General features: G+C 39.0%; 1 protein-coding gene across 1 annotated transcript in view; it reads left to right on the top strand.

The window, feature by feature from the left end:
- PKHD1 (PKHD1 ciliary IPT domain containing fibrocystin/polyductin) overlaps nucleotides 1-15315 on the top strand; it is a 405478-nt gene that overhangs the window by 84131 nt on the left and 306032 nt on the right. Inside the window, exon 34 of the mRNA XM_040983008.1 lies at nucleotides 2420-2570. Coding sequence (XP_040838942.1) covers nucleotides 2420-2570 — 151 coding nt within the window. The remainder of the gene's footprint in view (nucleotides 1-2419; nucleotides 2571-15315) is intronic.

Here is a 15315-nt window from a genome sequence, read left to right as displayed (position 1 = left end):
GTCCCCATCACGTAACCCACACAGTTAGACCAAGTCTCTACCCTTTATTCACAAATCATTAAGACATCATAGTTTAATGAGAGGTTCAGCACTGCCAAGAGTTCTGAGGAGACAAGACTTATTGTGACCAAAGACCTTCAAACTACCCAAATAGCCTTTCCAAATGAAGTAACAAGACATTTTTTTAAAGTTGCTTCCGTAAAGCCCAAAATGGCCTGAAAGAAGCCTCAAATTTCTTTGAAGTCAGGTGTTTTAAAAGTTCATGTGAATTTCAAATTCTATCCTACCATATTTCCATATTTATTTAAATATCACATTACATTTTAATTTAAAAGTTAAATTACTTTGCTTTTTCCTTTCTGAATCTTGGAGGATGACTGACACTCCAAGAGCAAATTCTGTATTTATCCCGTGGCTTTGTCTAACCCGTGGATGATGCTCAGCTAAATGGTTTATTGCTGGATTATAGGCTTCAGATGTGAAATGTATTTGTGTAATGGGTCCAAATCAGTGAGATGAAATATAACAATAATGAATGTAAATTCCTGTATTTACATTTCTGCAATAATACCATCAAGAACAGTACCACCAAAAGCTGTAACAAGAGCTGCTTTTATAACACGGTAACTGTGCTTCTGTGCTAATCATTTTATAAGCTTCATTCTGCACAATGTTCTCAATACATCTACAGAATAGACACTGGATTAATAGTAACTCTGCCAACATGGAAAAACAAAGCTTACAAATGACTATCTCCAAGTCATATAGATGGCAAATACTTTGGTGGGATCCAAATCTACCTGATCTTTTTCCAAGTTGAGCATTTGCATGTTAATCCTTCTTGCAAAATTAACTGGACAAATATGGTTTGTTGAAATCCTAAGGCAATGACAGCTCTAATGATTACAGTTTGTTACCATCTTCTTGTAATTATGGAGGGTCACAAATGAATACAGTGGTGTCACAGGAAGGGGTTTCATATGAAAATAAACCAAGGCCTCAGTGATAAGCTCAGACTGTCTGTGATCATTTCTGGGTGGTATGATGTTAAAATATTGGCCAACTCTGATAGGTTCAGAGGACAGAGGATAGGAAGTCACCTCTTTGGTAAATGTAAAACAAAATATGTTAGCTTGGAGTAGAGAAGATTAAGTGGTGAAGTGTGACAGTTATCCTGCTCATTATTTCTAGCAAATTGTGTGAGAAACCATTTTGACATTGATTTGATAAAAGATGTTGCGGATCGATGTGATTTATTATTTCTCAGGAGGTGACCCTTTGCCCCTTTCTCCATACTTCCTTGTGTTCTCATGGGATCTGCCAGCTTTTTGGCTAGTGTTCGATCAGCATCTGAAAACCCAAGAACACCGCTCCAGGAAACAGGACCGCTAGGTTCTGACGTTCAAGCTGTCATGCGCTTGTGTTTGACTCTATGCAAATCTCCTGATCTTTTGGGGTCCTGTTTTTTATACTGCTACCTAATTTACAAACTGAAATGAGATCATACATATGAAATTGTTGAAAAATATAAAACATCATGCATTATTATCTCTAATGGTCTTTGAGTTAGTGGCAACAATGCCTAAAGCCAAGATTATTCTTGCATAACTATCACACCTGTTGGGGATGAATCCCTTCCCTGTCTGTGTTCTCATTTCTTCCAGACCATCTCTTTTAGACTTTCTATAATGCTAAATTGCTGTTTTTCATTTTAAATCCAGTCTGACTTCTCTCCTTAAAGCAAGAGAACTTTAAAAGTGAGTGGCTGGTAGTATAACTGGCACATATATCGAATCTCCTTAGTCTGGGCTGTTAAGTAAGTTTAATTAATTTACTAAGTTAATGTTCCACTGCTAGCAACAGAGCCTCATTGCCATCAGCTGGGGAGAGGGAATTGAAAGCCTAAATGAGCTCATTTTTTCACAGTTGGAATTAGGGACCAGTTAGCCAGTTGTGTGGGTTTTCCAATTTCTCCATCTGCCCTAGGGGGATTCAGGCAATTCTCTCCCCCAACACTAAGTGTGAGTAAGAGCAAGAAGGAGGAAGGGGAAAGGAAAACAAAAAACAAGAACTCTCCCCAACATTTGCTTCCATTTTTGAAACTAGAAGTATTGTCTGCACGTTTTTTGTTCAGTTGGGCTTGGAAACGTTCCTGCTAATGTTACTAATAGATTTGGAAGAGAGAAAGGCCTCAGTGAAAGATATTTACAACGTGCATTTTCATTGCAGAGTGTGCAGATAAAGGAAAAACAAATAAACAATAAAAGAATGGAAACAGAATTACAGAAATTTGCAAAATTTGACAAATGGTGGCCTGTAGTTGCCACAAGCTAATGGCTTGCAATGATTAATAAGAGTAAAAATAATTGCATTTCATTAAGATTGATGACACCCCATTTAACCTCCCCTTTCGTTTCAGCCCTAAAGTGGAAAGAGATGAAGTTCTCATCTATAATAGCTCCTGTAACATTACCATGGAAACTGAGGCAGAGATGGAGTGTGAGACGCCTAATCAGCCAATTACCGCCAAGATTACTGAGATACGGAAAAGCTGGGGCCAGAACACTCAGGTATAATCAAATCTTTTTTACAGACTGATTCAAACAGCTCAAATTAAATTTGTAATATTGTGTACATTAAAAAAACAATTTAGTCCAAATGGCAGCGATATATAATATTAAATGCTCTCCAACTTCGAGGAGCTGGTCTAATGCACAACATCTGAATTCATAGTTAACTATGGTTAATCATATATTTTCTCAAAAATAAATGAGGGCTGCCTGGGCTCTCTTAAAGCAAATTCTGAGTAGATAATCTCTTCAGCGTTTTGTCCTGATTTCCGTGTGTATATTTGAAAGGGGCTCTTTGCGGTTTATTCTTCGTGAATTAATGGCTTACAATTGAAGCAGGCCCTTTTGGAAGGCTTCCAAATCACTCTGCCATCCTCAGCTTGGTGGGATGGCAATGTCTGCTGGTCCCACCTGCTCATCTCTGTTCCACAGGCTAACAGATGAAACGTGTATTTCTGTGGGAATTCTGTGGAAATTAGAAAAGACAGGATTGCAGTTGTCACTGATTTAGCCTGTACCTTTATCCACTTTGAGATCATCCAAACCCCTCCCTGCACTTGGCTCTTGTAAGAATGTGTTCCTGACTCCCCAGTGAGAGTGTCTACAGCCTCCCCAGGGAATTTGTGAGAATTGAAATCAGAGGCTGAGAGCTCTTTGGAAATGTATCAGATAATCGCTTATAACCCCCCAGGCTTCTCACTGCACACGGCTAGAAATAATATTTATTGAGCACCTACTCCCTTAGGTGCCTTTCTATTTATGAAAGGAACTCTCCGATTTACCTTTTTTTTTTTTTTGGTCTTATTTGGAACAAACATTTATTAAGAGCCTATTATGTGCCAGACATGAGTCTGGGTTCTTTTGTGAATGCCACTTCTTCAGTCAAACTGTACTTTCAGTCCAAAACTACTTTGTGGGTTTGTAAAGCATGCTTCTATAACTTTAGTGTCAGCTGAAGCTTCAGCCAACGGCAAACAGCTTGTTCCCTCTCCCAGCATCATTTTCACATTGCCCTGTGCTCTCCCTCTCCATTCTGTCACTTCTAAGGCTTTTGACTCCTTCTTCTCCACTTTCAGCACCCCTACCCTCTGCCATTTTACTGCCGCCAACCAAAAAGAGATCTTTCATGCTCTGGTTCACTGCACAAATTGCTGTAAAGGATGGGGCTGGGCAGGCCAAAGTCAAGAACCTGTAATTCCATAGTTATCTTGTTATCTTTCATATGGGCATCAGTTGCCTGAGCACATGGGCCATCTTCTTCCTTTCCAAGCACATTAGCAGGTAGCTGGATGGGGATTGGAGCATCTAGAAGGCAGCCTGGCACCCATATGAGACAACAGTGTCAGTGGCTCAGCTCATTACGCTACAGTAATGGTTCTACCATGATCCTCTTCTCTTTCAAACACAATCTCTGCTAAAATGTTACTTTGTCATGGACTTCACCCTTACCACTCTAAATTGTAGTCTACCATTCTCAGATCATCTATATCATACTTACAATCTATATTGTGTGATTCTGTTTACCATTGTCTTTTGCAACTGCTAATACAGTACCAAAGGTGCTAACTCGATATTTTTATTACTTAGTGTTGGACTTTTCTGCTAGAATATGGTCTCCAAGAAGTTAGTAAGATTGGCTGCTTTATTCATGGATGTGTACGAAGCACCTAGACCCTAACCTGAATCATGCTGAGAAACAAGACAAAAGCATAAATGAAGTAAAAATAAAGCCTCATCCAGTGTTGCTTCTCCAGTCCCATACAGCTGAATATTACATCTGAAAGGAAATGTATACATGCATACATAGCTTTATGTTCACATGGATGTGCCCATTTACACACAAGGGTATTATTTCATTAATAATGTTCTATAGCTTGCATTTTAAAATTAGAAATCTTTCTGTAAGTTTCTTGAAAAGAGAGTCTTTGTTTTGCTTTTTTTTAAAATCTATATATACTAGACATATAGTGAGGCATAGCAAAAATATTGAATAGATGAATTACTTTATAAATAATTAATACAATGTGTTATCTTTAATTTTCACCTATGGTAAGTTTTCATTTAGAAGACATGATTATATATACTGTATATAAGATATTTGAAGATATTTTGTCTCTATGACACTAAGATACATTGAAAAGGTATTTTAATATGAAAATGCATAAGAGTGCTTGAAGAGAAAATTAGCTAGCTAGAGAATTTTAAGTATTTCTGAACTGAGACAGCTATTTGGGTTGGATAACTAGAGAATAAACAGAATCCAAATAAAATGAGAGAACTGTAAGGAACATTGCTATAGCTTTCAGTGGAGCTCAGAAGAAATTTCCAAGAGTTAGGATAGAACAAGCATCAGGGAAACTAATGAGAGCTGCTATCTTGACATGGCTTCTCCTTCTCTCATTTCCTTCCCTTTTTCTGTTCCTGCATATATGGAGTGTTTGGATGTCTGGCCATTTAGATACAGTCTTAATAGGAGTTCACAGAGAGTGGCTGTTTGTCTAGGGAAAGGTGATAGAGTTGGGCCATTGTGAACATTAGGGTCATTGTTAAACTGGGCCAGACTCGAACTGTAACTCCATGACAGACTCAAAGAAATGAGCAAGGGGCAGTGACATTTAAGCTTGCTCCTCATTTTTCCCCTCTCTCCCAATTCTTCTATGGTCCCTCCTTTTTTTTCATATGTCTGGCCCAGCAATTTAAGTTGAACTCATTTAAGAGGGTTTTCTGAACATCTCCAGTAATTTCAATGTGAAAAAGCATCAGACTATGTGCACTAAACTTCTTTGGGTTATGATTTTGAACCTAGACTCTTTAATGCAGTCAGATGCTACTTCTAATAAGAATAAAACAGACATGCAAGCTATGCAAAATTCAGGAATTTGTCACCATTGTGCCCTCTCTGAAAAATGATGTGTTTTGGCAAACTGTAAAATTAATCCAAGAAAGAAGATGATATGGGATACAGAAAATATTGAGGAACAAAAGAACTCTGCAAACATCAAGAACAAAATAAAATTTGTCAATAATGTGGACAAGAAGCTTAATGTAGTCATTGAGAATGAATTCTTACCTACAGAAGAAACCTTCTTTGTCAAGTAAACATACTACAAGGAAACAAGAAACAGAAGCATAAACTCTTACATTGAGGAGATATTTGTAACATAAACTGTACTATATACAGATGGAAACTAAATAGGAGAATGGCAAATGACTTAGCATGCTAAAGATTTTTGAAGAAACTGTAAAAACAGTGTTGTAGCAAAGATCACTAAGGAAATGGAAACTATTCTTTGAAAGAATTAATGGGAACTGCAGAACTGAAAGCTTAATATTCTCAATGAAAATGTTACTGTATAGGCTTAACATTGGGTGGGACCTTCTAGAAGATCAGAGTCGTGGGAAAGACAACCAAAACTACTTAAACTGAAAAACAGAAAGAAGGAACAGGGAAAAGTGAGAAACAACGATCTCTGGGACAATGTCAAATAGTTTAATACTTGAGTAATTGGAGTTGCTAACAAAAGAGGCAGGAGGAGAGAAAAATATTCAAAAAATTAATAGTAGATTCAGTAAGTCTAATGAAAGTTATGGGTCACAAACAAGGGAAACTTAAACACAATCAGAAGAAACAAAGCATTGGTGTCCCAATAGTATTAAGATGTCAGTTTTCCACACTAAAATAGTATAATTTCAATAACATATCTCAATAGTTGTTCTTGTTTGGCAGATGTTTAGGCTCACTTCAAAAAAATCAAATGTAAATGAAATGATGTATGAGAGTCAAAACTACCTTGAAAATGAACAAAATTGAAGAAAGTATATGCTCTAATTTTAAGTCTTTGCTGCTAAATTATTGCAGTCAATTAAGTTCTTGGCAAAATCTCGTGTAAAAAGAGTTCTTCTGATTGTTGTGGAGTGAAAGAGACCTCACCCTGGACATAAGTGTAGGATGTTAAGTGGAGTCTTTATTGGTGAAGCTTGGCAACAGCAGCTCCTACTACATCCCAGGAAATACTGCACCAGGCTGCCCAAGTCAGGGGCTTTTAACATCTCTTTCAATCAGATTGAGAGATGTACAGTATAAAGAAAGTTTACATGTGTTCAGTTAACTGAGTGTCAGGAGGCAGCAAAGGAGCTGCCAGGAGCCCCAAGTTTCCCTGCAGTTAATTAATGTAAAGTAGAACAGGAGGAGGCAGGAGTGCTAGGCCCTTCCAGACCAATTTCTATGCTGCCAATTAACTTGGATGAGGCGGGAAAGGCTGGGCTCACACATGGAGCCTCCAGAGCAGGTTTTACACATTCAATTAAATTGAATGGTGAGATGAGGTAGGAAGGGCAGGGCATAGAACTTGCGTTTCCATGCTATAAGCTCTGTCAATTAACGCAGCAAGCAGGTGCTATCAACTGGCTGCACACCATTACACTGATAAACAGTGTATTTGAAAATTCTTTCCCAGAATTTCAGACAAGGAAGATTTTAAAGTTACATGTGTCAAGAGATACCAAAAAGTAAAGTGATGGGAAAGCCCTTAATGCCTGTTCTTGGTATCATTAATGCTACAGATTATATGTGTGCGTTACATGTATTTTTATTAATGCTATGGTCTTGTGTGTTGCTTGACAAGACACATACCCCCTACATATCTCTCATACTATTTATTCCTCTAGTGTCTACCAAATGTCTTAGACAATTGTAACATTTGGCTGAGTAAATTAATACCATTCTTTTCTAAAATATCCATATATTTAACTTCATTTGGGCCATTCAATGTATATGTCCATAAAAAAGATTTTTCTTTCTTTGAGACTGAAGGATATTTTTCTCTTAAGAAATACCATAGACATTTTATCATACTTCTTTAATGGGATTTATCTTTTTATTCCTTTCAATAAGGCTTGCTTGTAATTGTATTTCAACACCTATCTGGATGCTAAACTCTGTTGGATTCCTTTTTGATGAGCAGATGGATTTTAGTATGTATTTATGCTGATTTGATTTCTTCTTTTTAAGAAAATTCTCTTAGAACATTCATGATGATCAGTGAACCTATTTTATATTTGGACATATTTTATATTTTCTATACCATTCATGTAGGTGCTTCATCAGTTTTGTTTCTCCAAAATTCTGACCACCCCCCACCATGTTTTCTTTGAATTTTTTTTTTGTTTGTTTCTTTGTTTTTCTTGTATTCCTTCCACTGCTTTTCGACTCACCATGTCCCCTCCTGTCCTGACCTTTTAGACTTCTTTTTCTTCTCAGGGTCATGTGTTTGTAGAGTGAGGCACTGTGGAAAGCAGAGTTGTGTTGGTTGTTAGATCAAGTAAATAACGCAGAGGGGCTTGCCTGTCCCCCCTGAGACCTTGCTGATTTATTGCGTCCCTGTGACTGTATTTCCCTTGTGAAAGTAAGGCCTTGAATTTATGACAATAAGGAGACACATTGAACAGGACTCCTAATGTCTGGTTTCTTTAAGATTCTATGACAACTTTTCACTGGAGTAATATGAGTTGACGACCAGCTTTGGAAGGGAGGAAGAAGACACACATACAAATGGAAAATTAAGAGTAGATAAATCCAGCATAGACATTTTGATATAGTAGTTATAAGCTTGGGATCCAAAACAAAATGAGATTTGAGACTGACTCTTCTAATTATCGTATAATTTGGACAAGATTTTTTAAACTTCACTGAGTCTATTAATTCTAATCTCATAGTATTATAGGTATTAAGCTATGTTTATATAGCACTTACTCCAGTATCTCATTCGTAGGAAAGTTTCAAATATACTAGGTGTTGTTTCTTTTGGTTAAATACATGAAGCTATACAATTAAGAAAGACAATAAGTTTTTACATGTATGATTTATGACATTGTTGTAGTGGTATTATAGCCAGAACATTTTAAAAAGATTTATTTATTTATTATTGGAAAGTCAGATATACATAGAGGAGAGAGAAAGAGAGAGAGGAAGATCTTCTGCTTAATGATTGACTTTCCAGGTGGCTGCAACTACTGGAGCTGAGCCAATCTGAAGCCAGGCACTAGGAGCTTTTTCTGGGTCTCCAGTGGAGGTGCAGTGTTCCAAGGCTGCGCGCTGTGCTAATCCAACTTTCCAGGCCACAAGCAGGGAGCTAGATGGGAAGTAGAGCCTCTGGAATTAAAACCAGTGTCCCTAACGGATCCTGGTGAATGCAAGAGGAGGACTTTAAATACTAGGCTACTGTGCTGGGCCCAACCAGAACTTTTTTTATGAAGAAAGAAAGCTTTGACATTTAAATGAAGTTAAGGCTTTGTATGCTTCTTTATCTTCTTTTTGTGTTTACAGAGTGAGTTCAGGAAGCACTTAGTAAGCAGGCCTAAATTAACCCAAACCAGTTGATTGTACCTCTCTTGTTTCACATGGCTCTATATTAAGTTAATTTATTGCATCCACATGCTGTCATATGAAGATATGGTAATACTAAAAGGAGACTGGTTTCAAAAACCTTTGTCATGTTTTGGCTCGAAACAGTTATTATTTTTAGTTATTAATATCACTGCATAATTTCTGCATTAAAGTACAGAAGCTTGAATAATCTGAAGTAAATTGGTCTTTAGTTTCCCTTTGGAATGCGAGCATCATTTTTGTCCTCAGTGAGAAACATTGAGCATGATTAGTTGTGTGAAAAAAAGCCCATGTTGTTACAGAGCAGTCCAATTGGCACATGATACAATTATTGCCTTCTAAATGACATCTCCAAAATTCAAAATCACATTGGTCTAAATAAATGCTGTGTTGAATTTTCTAAGTGAAACTTACTATGGAAAATTTTATGGGCTCATTTTAGATTTGGCTATGGGAATAGAATAAATTTTTTTCTGTACCTTTCCAAATATGAAATTTCAGCTGTCCTACAGATAAGCATGAGTACTGTGAAATTGCTTTGGGTGGCAGAATGGCCACAGATGGGTTCTTTGGATTCCCTACAGATAAAGCTTAGTAAAAGAAGATCAGAAAATGTTCAAATTAGCTTTTTTGCTGACACTGGATGAGATTAGGTGACTTAACTGTGTAAATCTGTGTCTCACTTTCTGTGACCTGAAAGGATTATATGGATGTCCTTACTAACAAAGTGAGAACTGTGTTATGTGAATGTTACATTATCGGTATATAAGTGTTTAATTCTTAATCTGAGAAAAGCTTTCCTTTTCACATGTACATTTACTGAAGGATTTTAGCAAATTATCATCTCCTTGAAGCTGGAAAGAGAATTTAGAACTCTCAGCTAAGACTAGCTTCTGGTCTCTGGTGTGAAGTCTCTTACGTAATAGATGAATGGGTTTCAGAAGTGAGATGTATTTCTTGTTTTAAAGAAAATCCTTGTGAACATAAAGAACAAATTTCATGTATTTCATTGTTATAATTAAGACAATGCAGATATGCTTCTAATTTCTTTCTGGGTATGTGAGAACAGTGGATGTTGGTGGTGCTGTGTGCATGTATTTGTATTGGGGAAAGATCGATGAGAGGTTTGCAATGTTTGAATATATGGTTTCTTCCTAGATCTGCCAATTAATTTTCTTTTTACTATAAAACTGTTACATCACCAGTTTTGAGCCTAATAGATACATAGTAGTTACAGTTTCAAGGGTAAATAATCATCTCACTATTGAGACAAGAAAGGCACTTGAGTTTTCGCTTGGAGAAATTTTAAAAAATTTCTCCTCACCCCAGTTAGAATGGCTATCATCTGAAAAATTAAAAAACAATAAATGCTGGTGAGGATGTTGGGGAAAAAATCTAATGCAGTGCTAATGGAAATGTAAACTAGTAAAACCATTATGGAAGACAGTGTAGAGATTCTTCAGAAATCTCAGAATGGATCTACTATGTGATCTAGCCATCCCACTTCTGGGAATTTATCCAAATTAAATGAAATCAGCATATGTGGGATTTATTTTTATATTCATGTCTTTTGCAAATTAATTCATAATAGCTAAGATATAGATTAAATCCATATGTCCATTAATGTATGTCTAGATAAAATGTGTATATATACACTATGAAATACTATTCAGCCATAAAAGGAGCGAAATCACATCTTTTGCACCATAATGAATGAAAGTGGAAGTAATTATGCTTATCAAAAGAAGCCAGTCTCAGACTAATATGTACATGTTCACTGGGATGTGGCAGATAGCATAGAACACATAAAGCAGGAGTAGGAAAGAAATGATCACTTTGGGATAGGATTGTCATTTTAATCCCAAATTTATATTCCATTGGAAGTGTGGTCTTGTAGTCTTTTTACTTTACAGTTGTTGAATATTACGGTTAGTGTCAGTTTAAGCCTGTGAATATAGCATGGGTTAAAATTATTCTGTATATACTGTTGAATTAGGGGAGGGAAGAAGGGGCATCTCAGAGGAAATAGGGGAATTAGGAAAGTGAACTGTGCATGCGCTATGCATGAAATGTTTCCTATATGTGAATAGAAATAAAAACGTAAAAAAGGAGCAAAACTGAAATATCAGAATATTGGGTGTTAGGATAGATAAGGAAAACTGCAGCTTTAAAAAAAAAAAAAGTGATGTTTTTTGAGGCATAAATTTCCCAAGGACACAACTGTTAGTCTTGGCTGAAGTCTGTTCTTCCTTTAAAGGCTAACTACTCTTAAAATACAGCGTCTTGGTGGAGAATGAAGGAAGTCTTGACCAGATAGTTGCAGAGTAGCTGGAGCCCGGAGGGTGAAAGGAAGGACATTTAATTAGGGACGAGGGAGGATGTGGTTATTCAAATACTGAAAGTGTAATGGAAACTGACTTTATCAAACTGAAAATCAGCTCATAGAGAAAGAATTGTCTCTGAGGGAATTATTTTAGAGAAGCAAAAGGGAATCAGAGGGAGAAAATGGGTGTTGGACAGAATTAAGAGCACTGGACTAGTTTTTAATAAACACTGTTAATCTGAGATCGAGATGATCTTCATAATGTTGTACCTTACGTGAGAGAATGTTAACATGGCATTGGTGTAATAGTTTGGTTGTTTAAGGCATGATCATTCTGTAATTTTTTTCTGAGTTTGTACTTCATAGCCTTACTAGTGTGTTCTAGTTCAGAGGAAACTGAGTTTCATGGGTGAGATCAACAAAGGATGCCTTGCTCTGCTGAAGGCTCTTTAGTCACTGTGTTCTTGCCATCTTGATGGGTGTCTCTGACACTGCTGGGTGTTCAGGCAGGATAACTCCTGGGTGTCTCTGACACTGCTGGGTGTTCAGGCAGGATAACTCCTGGGTGTCTGACGCTGCTGGGTGTTCAGGCAGGATAACTCCTGGGTGTCTCTGACGCTGCTGGGTGTTCAGGCAGGATAACTCCTGGGTGTCGGTGACAATGCTGGGTGTTCAGGCAGGATAACTCCTGGGTGTCGGTGACACTGCTGGGTGTTCAGGCAGGATAACTCCTGGGTGTCTGTGACACTGCTGGGTGTTCAGGCAGGATAACTCCTGGGTGTCTCTGACGCTGCTGGGTGTTCAGGCAGGATAACTCCTGGGTGTCTGACGCTGCTGGGTGTTCAGGCAGGATAACTCCTGGGTGTCTGACGCTGCTGGGTGTTCAGGCAGGATAACTCCTGGGTGTCTGTGACACTGCTGGGTGTTCAGGCAGGATAACTCCTGGGTGTCTGACGCTGCTGGGTGTTCAGGGAGGAAAACTCCTGGGTGTCTCTGACACTGCTGGGTGTTCAGGCAGGATAACTCCTGGGTGTCTCTGACACTGCTGGGTGTTCAGGCAGGATAACTCCTGGGTGTCTGATGCTGCTGGGTGTTCAGGCAGGATAACTCCTGGGTGTCTGTGACACTGCTGGGTGTTCAGCCAGGATAACTCCTGGGTGTCTCTGACACTGCTGGGTGTTCAGGCAGGATAACTCCTGGGTGTCTCTGACACTGCTGGGTGTTCAGCCAGGATAACTCCTGGGTGTCTGACACTGCTGGGTGTTCAGGCAGGATAACTCCTGGGTGTCTCTGACGCTGCTGGGTGTTCAGGCAGGATAACTCCTGGGTGTCTGTGACACTGCTGGGTGTTCAGGCAGGATAACTCCTGGGTGTCTCTGACGCTGCTGGGTGTTCAGGCAGGATAACTCCTGGGTGTCTGTGACACTGCTGGGTGTTCAGGGAGGATAACTACTGGGTGTCTCTGACGCTGCTGGGTGTTCAGGCAGGATAACTCCTGGGTGTCTGTGACACTGCTGGGTGTTCAGGCAGGATAACTCCTGGGTGTCTGTGACACTGCTGGGTGTTCAGGCAGGATAACTCCTGGGTGTCTGATGCTGCCGGGTATTCAGGGAGGAAAACTCCTGGGTGTCTCTGACACTGCTGGGTGTTCAGGCAGGATAACTCCTGGGTGTCTGACGCTGCTGGGTGTTCAGGGAGGAAAACTCCTGGGTGTCTCTGACACTGCTGGGTGTTCAGGCAGGATAACTCCTGGGTGTCTGTGACACTGCTGGGTGTTCAGGCAGGATAACTCCTGGGTGTCTGATGCTGCTGGGTGTTCAGGCAGGATAACTCCTGGGTGTCTGTGACACTGCTGGGTGTTCAGCCAGGATAACTCCTGGGTGTCTGACACTGCTGGGTGTTCAGGCAGGATAACTCCTGGCTGTGTTGTTTTCCTCAGCTAAAATTGTGTGAAGATAGGAGAGTGTCAGAAGTATTGATGAAGGGGTGTCTGACTCCCACAGTGGCACAAGACATACCTTAGATAATCTTTTTCCATGCAACCAACACAGATGCAAACTGGATAGAAAAATGGATGAAGTGTTTTTCCTCCTAAAGTCTATGTCATTTAAGCCACACACAAAGGAGGCAAATGTGTGCTTTCTACAGAAGTTAGGGAGTAAAAGTGTAGAAGTAGTCATTAATGAGGAACTAATTTTTCCTTTTATGTTAAAACAAAGCAAAGAAAAACCTCAAAATGAACAATGGCAAACATACAAAAAAAAAACATACAAAAACTCAGAATACTGTGTCTCTGGACTGAAGAGGCAGAAGTTTCTACTTTCAGTTAGATCCTGAAAATGCTTTGAAATGAATGGATATTTACTGGTATTCCAGGTTCCTTTTCTGTTTCAGATAATGCAGTCATCTCTTTTATGATAGTCATACCTAATATACTGTTCTTACGTTAACTGTACGGGGGAGCATTCAGTTTCTTTGTGTTCACTCTTCAGTTCTCTGATTTTTTTTTTTTTTGGCCATCTTAACTAAATAGCTCAGAGGGTGGGCTGACCCTGTATCTTCAAGATACACGGTTCTTCTGCTTCAGAGAGTTAATATACATAGCGGCATTTATGTGAGTAAGAAATATACTTTTTTTTTCATATAGCACCAATGGATATTCGGTGTATTTTTTCCTATACACAATCTATCCAATTTTGTGGATGATCTGCATTGCACGTCTTGTTCTTCATTTTTATTAAGATTTCTTTATTTTTGTTGGAAAGGCAAATTTACATTCATAAGGAAAGATAGAAAGATCTTCTATCCACTGACTTACTCCCGAAGTGGTTACAATGGCCAAAGCTAAGCTGATCCACAGCCAAGAGCCAGGGGCCTCTTCTGGGTCTTCCATGTGGATGCAGGGTCCCAAGGGTTTGGGCCATCCTCTGCTGCTTTCCCAGGTCACAAACAGGGAGCTGAGTGGGAAATGGAGCAACTAGGACATGGATGGTGCCCATATGGAATCTCGTACTTGAAAAATGATTAAACCAATTGAGCCATTATGCCAGATGCTTTCACATGGCTTTTTGATTTCTTTAAATGAGTCCACTATAAAACTGCAGCTTGGTATACAATCTTGATGGTAAATGCGACAAGTTAAACTATGAAATGAAATCTTCAGGTGAAAATTATAGACTGATGGGCTTTTAAAAAATAGATCTATATATTTTTATTGGAAATGCAGATAGAGAGGAGGGAAAACATAGAGGAAACTCTTTAATCTATTGATTCTCTCCCCAAGTGGCTGAAACAGCCAGTGTTTAGCTGATCCCAAGCCAGGAGCCAGGAGCCAGGAGCCAGGAGCCAGGAGCCAGGAATCTCCTTAGGGTCTCCCGCATGGGTGTTGGGTTCCAAGGCTTTGGGCCGTCCTTGACTGCTTTCCCAGGACACAAGCAGGGAGCTGGATGGGAAATGGAGCCTCCTGGATCATAACTGGTGTCCACATGGGATCCTGGTGCATGCAAGGCGAGGACTTTTGCTGCGAGGCTACTGTGCTGGGCCTGACTGATGGGCTTTATTGGTGGAAAATGGCCAAATATTTTACAACCCTTTAAATATCCCTCTCCTCGTTTTATCATTGGTGATGTTTTCCCATTCTCACCCATAGTCTCCATACCCTGTAAATCCTTTGTTGTTCTAGTTCTAAGCAATGTTGGAAATAATGGGAGTTAGTTGGAAGACATAGTAACTTCTAGCATTTCGCTCTGTGATTAATTCCCATTCCTTCCCAAGAAACATTGAGTAATGTGATGCATCAAGAAAATTTATTCAAATGCAACTTCTATATGGTCTATATCCCTGTCCATAGACCTATGAAGTCCACTTACAGATATTTGCCATATGCTCATTCTCTTTTGTTTATCTTCAAATTTTACTTTAAAATTTGTTTGAAGGTCCATGATGTTTGGAAAAATGACTCAAACAAACTTAAAGTGTAAAGCCAGGTTGGTTCAGAGATGAAGAAAGGTCAGGAGATACAGTGAAGCCATGAGCTA

This window comes from Ochotona curzoniae, unplaced genomic scaffold (genome assembly GCF_017591425.1).
Source record: "Ochotona curzoniae isolate NIBS_2020 unplaced genomic scaffold, NIBS_Ocur_1.0 contig_3819, whole genome shotgun sequence".
In the NCBI taxonomy this organism is placed as follows: domain Eukaryota; kingdom Metazoa; phylum Chordata; class Mammalia; order Lagomorpha; family Ochotonidae; genus Ochotona; species Ochotona curzoniae.
The sequence above is the reverse complement of the archived record's forward strand: the minus strand, read 5'-3'. Positions and strand labels throughout refer to the sequence as shown.